The 11,303-nt window shown below is 32.7% G+C and overlaps 1 protein-coding gene across 1 annotated transcript; it reads right to left on the minus strand.

Annotated features, from left to right (window-relative positions):
• Positions 1–1,216: 1,216 nt before the first annotated feature.
• LOC143566248 (uncharacterized) lies at positions 1,217–8,382 on the minus strand. Its single transcript, XM_077052997.1, has 10 exons — positions 8,252–8,382; positions 8,031–8,174; positions 7,102–7,246; positions 6,926–7,002; positions 6,730–6,801; positions 5,937–5,984; positions 5,715–5,842; positions 1,662–1,818; positions 1,367–1,577; positions 1,217–1,275 (listed from the first exon to the last, which is right to left on the minus strand). The coding sequence occupies exons 2-10, from the start codon at positions 8,172–8,174 to the stop codon at positions 1,217–1,219; spliced, it is 1,041 nt and encodes a 346-aa protein (XP_076909112.1). The 5' UTR covers positions 8,252–8,382.
• Positions 8,383–11,303: the final 2,921 nt, after the last annotated feature.

An 11,303-nucleotide genomic window follows, 5' to 3' on the forward strand; every position in this document is an offset into this window, starting at 1 on the left:
GCTTAGTGGAAGGTAAAGGAAACCGAGTTTCCGATTCTTGCCACCATGGCCCGTGATTTACTAACCGTCCAAGCTTCTACGGTAGCTTCGGAATCCGCTTTTTCTCTTAGTGGCATGGTAATATCGGTGAGAAGAACAAGACTAAATTCGGAGTCGGTGGAGATGTGCATTTGCTTAAAGGATCACTTGGACTCAATCGATCGTATTCAACACGTAATCACTCTCGAAGATGAAACACCACTTGATGTTCGAGTGCACGACGAACAAGAAGGCATTTCTACAAGTAATTCCGAGGAAGAAGTCGCCGCTCAATAATTACGACGAACAAGAAGGCTTTTCTAGAAATAATATGTCACAACTTTATATTTATAAGTTTAATGTTTTGTTAGTTTGTTTTTGAAGATTTTAAAACATGTAACCTTTTTTTTTTAACTTCTTAAAGTAAATAAAATGAATTTTATGTTAATTGTTTTGTTTATTTTTCATGCTATACAAATACGAATCGTAGTTTAGAATCCAAATCGCAAACGAAAAACGAAAAAAAAAAAATTTTACACTGTAACCGGTTGGAACCGGTTACAGTGTAGGAACCGGTTTAGGAACCGGTAAGAACCGGTTAGATAGGTTAGGGGTCCGAGGGTGGGAGAATCGGTTCGGTTCCCTAACCGGTTCGAGCCTGGAACCGGTTTAAAAGGGGGTTTTGAATATAGGAACCGGTTAGGAACCGGTTCCGGTTCCTAGTCCCAAACCATTTTGAACATCTGATGTATCTTGTGTGGGCTCTTGCGGCTTGTAAGTTGCCCGTTCTTTTTTCTTCTATATAAATTGACCTTTCAAAAAAAACATCCGAAAACACACCGACTAGGTAAAAATTGAGATTACACCAACCAACGTGTCGACTCCAAAATGTTAATCACTTTATTATTCCGCTCACTTTCAAAGGAAACCAGTCATTCCACACAAAAGACTAAATATTAAATGTATACAAAGTCTGGTCTTTAGCCATGTGCTTGTTTCAATGATGATTTAATCTAATTAGTAGTTATGATTGGGGACGAATTGACCAAACAGTCATAAATATAATAACTATTTACAAATAATCTCATTATGTCCAATATTTTTCCACATGCCAAACTAGACAGAATAGCCAAAAAGTGTACAAAATCAAAGAATATGACTCAACACATGCGACGACTCAATAAATTCCTACAAAAGACTATCCAGTTATCTTTGCGGGAAGAACGTCCATTAAAGAGAAGTCATGATGAGGAGGGCCTGCAACAGTTCAACATAATCAAAACCACCACAATTTACCAACAAAGCAACAACATTCATCTCAATTTTGACTTCAAAATGTCAAACTTACCTTCCTGTCCACCCAAAATATAAAACGGGATGTTAGCAATTATCTTCGTTTTACCCTCACTCCAATTGATGGTCCCGGGCTTCTGTAAGGACCCACTTGACGGGCGCGATGGGCCCAGTACAGACAAACAAATTGCGGGTTCGTTCATTAACCCCAAATAATCACGAGCCCGTTTCCAAACTCTTGCATCAGAGATTCGTGAATGAGCCACCTATAGTCCACATTCATTATAACTTATGTCAAGTTTGTGTTTTTACCACACCGGCTGTCTAAAAAGTGAAATGACTAAACTGACCTTGCCCAGTGACACGCGGGCCCGGGGAAGTAGTTCACGATGATGGGTTGCAATTTTGGCTATTGCGGTCACAACGAAGCAGAGTAACCGAGACTGTGATGATCGTCTAACGGTTATGCTACTTGAGCCGAGAACAGAATCTCCTACACCTAGACGGCTTCAAATAAGAAGAATATATACATATTAAGTAAATTACGTTTTTGTCCTTTTGGTATATACCAATTTGCAGGCTGTATTTAAACAAAGGTAATTGCAGGCTGTATATATATATATAGGGTAGGGTTGATGTAAAAAACAATAGTTTCATGAGAAGCATAAGAATAGATGTACACCCTCAGATCTAATATCTAGTGGTTGAGATTAGTAGTTTTTAAAAGTTGTATAGTTTCCTATTTACATGTTATAGTGTCCTATTTAGGTGATGTGCCTTATTTTAAAGTCTTCTCACATTTCTCACAAAACAATTGTTTTTTATTTGAACCCTTTTCTATATATATAGAAAATGGTTCAAATAAAAAGAAATAGTTTCCTAAGAATGGTAAGAACCAATAGATTTTTGACAAGTGGCATTACAACATATGGTGAAAGAACAGTTCTAAGAAACTATGTCGGTTATAGTGCTGAAAGAGTAATTATAGAAAACTATGTCGGTTATTGGTAATTTTAAATCTCAACCATTGATTAACATAATCCAATGGCTATGATTTATTCCTAGTCTTCCTAGGAAACTTATATATATATATATATAGGATTGATTTCTTTTAAGAACCACTTTGAGTTTTAAGAACTCGAAAGAACTCAACATAACAATTTTTTTTTGAATTTTTTTCACACGTATGTAATAAGTGTAATGTAAAAAAATTACAGTATTTTTTTACACACCGAATCGACTTATTACACATGTGTAACTAAGACCATCCGTAGTGGCCCAGCGTTGCGGCGTTTTGGCTCCGAAACGCCGGAGACACACCGCCCCCGCCGGCATTTTCGATTGGCGTTTTGGATGGAGCGTTTTCTACAAAACGTTGCACACACTTTCAAATGCCAATATGGATAATCATTTAACAATAAACAAAAATCAGATCAATTCAATTACAAATTCAATTAAACCTAATTATTAGATCATAGATCTGAGTAAATAGGAGACCTTGTTTTCTAATTTTGCTTTGAGCTTGCGAAAAACAAAGTTTTTGTCCATGAAAGCAGCAGCAGTAGAAGCCATTGGATTGAAAGAGATTTGGTTGGTGCGTGTGTTCCCAGGATGTTAACGACAGAAAGATTTGGTTTAGGGATGAATTAATTGAATGAAAACCTTTGGGATGAGTGTTGGGTTGGTGTCTTGGTGGTTAACGAAAACCCTTGGGATGGGTGTTGGGTTGGTGTTTTGGTGTTTAACGAAAACCCGATCGAATGTCAATTTTGTTTTTGTTTCAGTGCCGTAATAAATGTGTCAGAGACCGACCGAATGCCAATTTTGTTTCTGTTTTGTTTTGTTTTAGTTTCGGTACTGCAATGAAACCGATTTAAAGTTTGAATAGACTCACCGCCTTGACGCTCAATTTTACTTTTAATGAAACCGATTGAGATTGTAACGACGACGACGGTGACGATGGAGACGAGTAGTAAAAAAAATTAAAGATTAAAAAGTGTAAAAGTGACTGGGCGCCACGTGACGCATAATGCCCAGGGGTGGGGTACACCCTCTTTTTGCAAAAAATCATAACTCTGATTGGGCGCCACATGACGCATAATGCCCATGGGTAAGACATTATAACTACACATGGTCTAACATTTAAACTTGTGTAATCATCAAAAATCTTTATTCTTTCTCATGATTCACTGTTTAATCAGATTTATTCTCAGCCACATATTCCATACTCATTTAATTAAATGTGTGGTCCATATTGAGTTCTTAAAGTTCTTACAACTCATCAAGGTTCTCAAAATATCCCTCCCCTATATATATATATATATATAAGAGAAATGATATTATTGCAAGAAATGTAAAAAATAAATATGAACCACTAGTTTTGTTTTAAGTTTTAAATGTTTAAAGCTAAATAAAGAAACTATTAATTATTCTCTTTCTTCAATTAATATAACTAATAAACCGTAATACTTATTTATTTAATTAATATAACTAATTAAATTATTATAATTAGAAAATATTAAGAACTTATTTATTTTAATAACTTACTTTTTGTTTCTTGAATTTTTATCTTACATAAGTATAATTTATTCATACATTAAAATTTCTTTCTATCTAAAACTAATTTCTTCCAACTCAATATATTAATATCCATCAACACATACTTACATTATGATGAATAATACCAAAAAACAATTTTACATGTGTTTGCATTAGATATCAACAAAAAACATACAACCTACACAAAAACGTATAATCTACACTTGTTTTAAAAATAAGACAGCATATAACCTACACACGAAAAACATTTAACCTACACACAAAATTCATCACCAATAAAACACACACAAAAAAAAAACATATAACCTACACACAAAAAACATATAACCTACACACGAAAATTTTTATCTTACACAAATACAATTTATTCATACATTAATTTCTTTTCAAAGCCAAATTCTTCAAACTCAACATATCAATATCCATCAACACGTAGTTACATTGTGATGAATAATACAAAAAACTATCTTACACATGGTTGCATTAAATGTCAATAAAAAATATACAACCTACGCAAAAACATATAACCTACACTTGTTGTAAGAATAAGAAAACATATAGCTTACATACGAAAAACATATGACCTACGCATGTGTAGGGTATGTGTATCTTTGTGTATTTTATATAATTGTTGATGTTGAATTACATATGTAAGTTATATGTTTTTTGTATGTGTACGTTTTTATTGCTCAAAACAAGTGTAGGATATATAACTTTGTGTAAGTTGTATATTTATTGAACTTAAATACGTTGATATATGCTAATATATTGAGTGAAAATTATTTTTTAATATAAAGAAATAATATTATATGAATAAATTATATTTATGTTGAATAAAATGAAGAATGTGTAAATAAAAAATAAAACTAAAGTAGTGTTTTTATCTTTTTAATTATCATAGTTAAATTAGTTAGATATATTAATTAGAGATATTTATTATGGTTATATTAGTTGTATTAATTGGAGAGAGTGCATTTATTGTTGCATTTACATCTTTTTTATTTATTTTTAAATATTTAAAACCTAAAATAAAACTTGTGGCTCATATTCATTTCTCTCATTTCTTGCAATAATTTGATTTCTTTCTTGAACTTAAACCTATATATATATATATATATATATATTAAAAAGTTGTATACATTACGTCCTATTCACTAATTGGTGTTAACAATTCTGTTACTGGTGTTTATCCTTTCGGACATCGGTTTATTCGGTTTTGAAATTTCTTTGCCCCAGCTGGAAACCGAACCTTGTTAGAAATATGTCTAACCAAACCGTATTCAACTGATTAAACCAGTTTATTCGGTTCGGTTATACAATTAAATCGATTATTCATTTGATGAAATACAGTTCGCTTATCCAAATAAGCAAGATTTGTGGAACTGATAACCGAACCGAATACCGAATTCACAATTTGGATACATTTAGGATACAAACCGAAACCGGCAAAATGTTAACTTTTTACAAAATATAATATGTCCTTCCAACTAATTGGTGTTAAAAATCTGTTAACTTGGATTTCGATACTTTCAATAATACTGGTACCACAAAATTCATACGGTAATTCAGTTTATAGTTTCACTCTTTTGGTATTTTATTTTATATAACTTCTCAAAATTGTATTGATTAATTACTCGACTTATAATATGTATAACATATACTTTTTATAATTGATTTATTTTGTTTGTTTAATTAATTTATTTACTTTATTCATTTATTAGTATTATACTTCAAACAAATTTATTAATCATTTTAGGGTTGTAATCATGTATAGCCAAGTCGACCCTAATTTCGCCTGAGATTGATCTCGGCTCGTTTAACTTAAAGAAATACATGTAACATACCTTGAAGAAAGATTTTCATATAGAAGAAGTTCTAGACTCTCAAAAAGTTCACGAGCTGCATCTTTGTGAGAAGCACCGCCTCCTCCATGCTCCCCGATCACCCAGCATAATTGTAATGCCAACTCCGTCTGTCATGTGGTCAAATTGATTTGGGGGGGGGGGGGGTCAATAATCTAAAGGGTGAAATATAATTCAACAAGTTAGTAGTCGCTTAAAACTTACCTTTTCTGGACTGTCATAAGCTTCTCCAAGTCTGTCTACTATTGGCTTCTGCAGAAGTAGCAATGACAAGGTGCATTTAAACAGACTTATATTTAACTAATATTCTTTAGACGGAAAAAGGTGTCTTTTGATACTAATATTGGCTTTTCCGTATAAATTTTCATGATTATGACAGTAATGAAACTTCAAGGGTTGGTGCAATGGTAAGCCCGTGATTCCGCAGGTGTTATGTTTGAATCAAGTTTCTACGAGTATATGTCTTAATCACTTAAATGCCACATGTATTTAGGGGAGTGCATTGGTCGGTTTTGGACTCAAAAAGAACAAAAAACAGAAAATTCAGTTTTTGAGTTTCTGAAAATCGTTCGGTTTTGGTGTTACCATTTGGGCTTGAAAATTTTGGCCCAAAAACAATACTAAACTTGGCCCCAAACCTTTTTGTTAATTAATAATTAGTTCATTAGTTGATTATTATACACTTGGACTAAAAATATTTGGGTTACACTAATTATTAAATTCCAATAAATTACATTCGGTTCGGTTTTTTCGGTTTTAATTGTGTGCAAAATGGAAACTAAAACGAAAATTCGGTTTTTACAAAAACATAAAACCAAACCGTCGTTTTGTTATGTTTCGGGTTTGGTTATTTTGGATCTTCAGGTACAGGTCGGTTTTTTCGGTTTCACACATACTCCTACGTGTATTAATGGGGCCAGTAGTTTTCCTTAGTGGGTTCTCATGGTCAAGAAAAAATATATTAGTAATGTCAAAGATTAATCCTCAGAAAGAATACCTTGAGGATTGCAACAAACTCTGGGGATTGATGAAATGCAGCCAATGTGAAATTTAGAAGCCTCTTTCGTACCTATATTAATAAATTAATAAAAAAAATTAATTATTATCATGCAATTAGATTGATGGTGAATGTATATGACATTAATTTTACAAAGCAGATCATTTCAGATATCCGTTTTCGTGAATTTACTTACCTCGTAGGAAAAGACTTTGTCAGGAAATAGTTTAGAGTTTCTGTCAAGAACCATGGGGATTAACGCACATTTCAAAGCTGCAAGAAAACAAGTATATCAGACATTTCAAAAATAAATGATCGTTTTTAAACTTATAATTAATAATTATGTTTTATATCATAATATAGATGAGATACACTGATTGACATCATGCAGTGCAATTGAAAAATAAACATCAAGAAGCCGAGGTGCCATTTTGAGTGCCTGTTTTAGTCTATCAGATGGACCAGAAATTGCTGCCTGCAATGCTGCTTCCATTCCGGGAGAAGTCCAATGACGTTGCTATGAATAAATGAAAAAATTAAATTACTTCTTTTTGCGCCCAATTTTAATTGTTTCATTTTTAAAACAAGTGAAAAGACAAGTGAAAAGAGGTTGAGTCGGATTTGATTGACCCGTCAACATTATATCCCACTTTTTTGAAAATTTAAAAATAATGTATTAGACATTATTACAAAACGTATACTATTAAAATAATGTGTATATTTCTGGGATATGAAAACATTTGAATAAGGTCTGCATGGTTCGCTTTGCACTGGATTTGAGCTCAAACCGAGAATTCGGTTTTTGAGTTTTTGAAAACGTTCGGTTTGGTTTCGGTTACCATTTGAAGTTGAAAATTTTGGGCCGAATTTCTTTTTTGACTCAATATAAAGAATTCGGGCCTAAATCTTTTTCTTAGTTAATAATTAAATAATTATTATACACATTGGCTAAAATATTTAGGTTACAGTATTTATTAAATTCTTATAAATTACTTAAATTTGAAAATTCATACATTCCGTTCGATTCAGTTTTTTTGATTGTTATAAATACACGCAACAACTTTTACGAAAACATAACACCAAACCGTCGGATTTTGTTTGGGTTTGGTTATTTCGGTTACAGATTGATTTTTATAACACTCTAGGTGACTTTCAAGTTTCAACCGATTTGACTAGCCTGATGACATGGCCTTTTGACTGATTTCACTTCACGCAACTTTATTTTCCAAACTAACCTATTGGGAATAGAAAAATGAACCCGTTTCACATGAACATGTTAAATTATTATAATAATACCATACCGCAAGGCCATCATTTTCATCTTTAAGAAGTTCAAGAAAGAGTGGATCCGTAGTGATTGAATTACTATCCTCAGATTCAGAATCTGCACCTCCATCCCCAATGGTTGAACCAGTATACGCTTCATCCATGAGGGCCAACAACATCTGTATAAAGAAACGAGGACCACCGTAGTTAACATATGGAGGCGCGCACACAATCACAATAATATTATACCCGGTACCTCTGGAGCTGCACTCTTCTGTATTGTAGCTATGCTGCTACCAATTAGTGGTCCAGAACTCTTTTCCACCTTTTCCAGTGCAACAGTCAGCACTAGTTAAGATTATTTAAAAGGTTACCCTCACGTTGGATAATTAATATTTAATAATTAGTTTTAACTAATTATAAAATATGGATCTTGCCTGGTAAGTCTACAAGTGATATAAATAGAGGAAGAAATGACCCGGGTGACATTAAGCCTGGAAACACTTTCAGGAACGGTTTCTCTAATCTGGGTGAGAGAAAAAAAAATGTGTGTTATTAACAGAATGCAAGATGGTAAACGAACCGAACGAACAGGAAAGGAGCATGTTCCTGTTTGTTTGTTTAACTTTAACCAAGCAAACAATCGAACACGACCAATAAAACAAACATGGTTTTCTTGTTTGTGTGGGTTTGTCTGTTGGTTAACAGTATAAAAGAACAGACATAACTGAACACAGATGAACATACGTTGCTGAGCTAAAACTAGTTAAAAGTAATGTGAAGAACAATGTGTTGGGCCTAAGAAGATATTAAAGATACTAACGAACAAACATAAAAGAAAATTAAATGAAGGAACTTTCACAATTGAACGAACAAGACATGCGTCCATTTACGTTTGTTTAACAAAATGAACAAATTTTGTTTTTCATGTTCATTCGTTTATCAAAGAAAAAACTTGCACTAAATGATTCACGAGCTGCTCACTGAAGGTTACAGGCCTAGCGTAAGATCAACTTAAGATAACACCATGAGTTTTTAGCGTATAGAAATAACAGCAAAACAAAGGAAGCACTTACTTGTCCCCATTACATGCAATCAACTTACGCATCAATGGATAAAACTGAAAGTAGACATTTGAAATAGATTTTTATCTACAATTACAGAAATAATAATGTTGTTTATGATTACAGAAAGCATACCCTACCCTACCCTACCTGAGGGAGTAAAGTAGGAAATGTAAGCAATATTTTGGTCTTGTTGAGATATAAAAAATCTAGGGTTGCTTCAGCGACAACAGGATCTGCATGCAAACTCACTGTATTCAAAATGAAACAGATTCATCTTTCAAAGAGATCACTAAACTAAACAGCAAGTACCTACCGGCTCAAGCATGAACGAAAGAAGTAGGATCAGCATCATGAAGAACAACTTCGCCATAATCAATGAAAAACTGAATGAAAGCTTGCTAGTATTAGGGCAGTCACTTTTAAGTAATTTGGTACGGCTATGAAACAGGTACTTACCAATAAGAGGAGGAGCGTTGGAAGATCTTATTGAGCTGAGGATAAACCCTGGCAATCAAATTCTCAGAGTTTTCACTTTTACAAAGCGAAATTAGCTTCCGAACCTGCAATAAATCAATACATATATGTTATTAATTATTATACCAACCAACTAACAACCAGTCCAGAACAGAAGGAATGAAGTAGATGGATTTCCCAATCTCCACCTCCGTCTCCCATTCTTATTCTTATCTTAACCAGAAGAATGTTATGATGGTTCAATCATTTCGATTAGATTTGCAGAGTTTATCTTGAAAATCCCTTCCTTGAACCTACTGGCTAGGACCTAGCTATAATTATTTAGGGTTGTTCACAAAATAAGGCTTTGCTAATTATTTTAGTTAACTTCACCAACTTTATTTTATACTAGTCTGATGTTACGAAAGTTTATTTAAAGTTTTATTTTTAATTGTTTTACTATTTTATGATAATTATTTTATTTTTTAACGTAGTTTTGTTTTAATTTAATACATATGTATTAGTTTGTTATTATAATTTTTTAACGTTTAGGTTTCATCAGTTGAGATGTTTAGGTTTTTTAGTTTTTTAGCGAACAAACATAAACGGACAAGAGCATGTTGATCTTTTTAAGTGTACAAATATGAACACAAATATTTGTCTAATGAAAAAAGAGGCGTTGATGTTGTTGACGATGGTGGGTAGTATTGAAAGTTAACAACGATGGAGATGATAGACCAGCAACGAAGAACATGTAAAACAAATAAATTAAATTAGGGTTTGATAACGAAAGTGTTTATTAATAAATGAGATCTTATAACCCATTTGAGGGCTATTAGGGTTTGGTAAGACACATAACCCGTGAAAATTATTTTTTGGTAATTAAGGGGCTATTTCACAAATAAATTAGATGTTATAACCCGTTTAAGGGTTATCTGGGTTTGGTGAGACCCATAACCCGTGAAAATTATTGCTTGCCTATGAAATAGTTTTACCAATAAATGAGATGTTATAACCCGTTTAAAGACTATCCGGGTTTGGTGAGACCCATACATGCGAATTCGGGTCAAATGCATGAGAAGCATCCATTTATAAATCAAGCAATTTGGTGGCTCTAGAGAATGGGGGAACAACCTGAGAGCGACACCTAGGATTTTATGGTAGACAATTATATAGATAGTTTGATATATATTTTAAACGAGTGTGAAACTTTTAACTTTTACATATGCATAAACTATATTCGGGTCAGGTTTTGGATTTCATTTAAAAGTGACAGCCATAATGGATTACCTCACATATTTTATGCTTGTGTTTGTTTTAGTAAATAAATAAATAAAGATATTCTTTTATAGGGTAAAATTAAAATACAAAGAACAACAAAAATGAGAATGGTGAGAAGAAATCCAGTCCATTGATCTTAAATTTGAATGGCTGAGATTAACTTAATAAATAAAAATTGATGAAAAGGGCATTAAAGTAATAACTCACATTTGTTAACTTTCTCTCTCCACATGCAAGGCACATGACAATTCCCCCATCATTTTAAAATGTCCACAACTTTTTCATACGACATTATTTTTAAAAAAAATTCACCATAATAATAAGCGTTTTTTTATCTTTAATATGAGTATCATATTGTTATATAAAAATAAAAAAAATTAATGGTTTTTTTAATTGTGTTTTTTTGTTGTTCATTGTGTCATTGTGTAATATGTTGTTTCCATTGTGTTTTACATTTCAAGTCATTGTGTTATATATATTCACCACTGTGTGTTACGTTTTAGGCCA

The sequence above is a fragment of the Bidens hawaiensis genome, unplaced genomic scaffold, assembly GCF_021521415.1.
Source record: "Bidens hawaiensis isolate Kalapana, Puna unplaced genomic scaffold, B.hawaiensis_p1.1 tig00022757_1, whole genome shotgun sequence".
Taxonomy (NCBI): Eukaryota; Viridiplantae; Streptophyta; class Magnoliopsida; order Asterales; family Asteraceae; genus Bidens; species Bidens hawaiensis.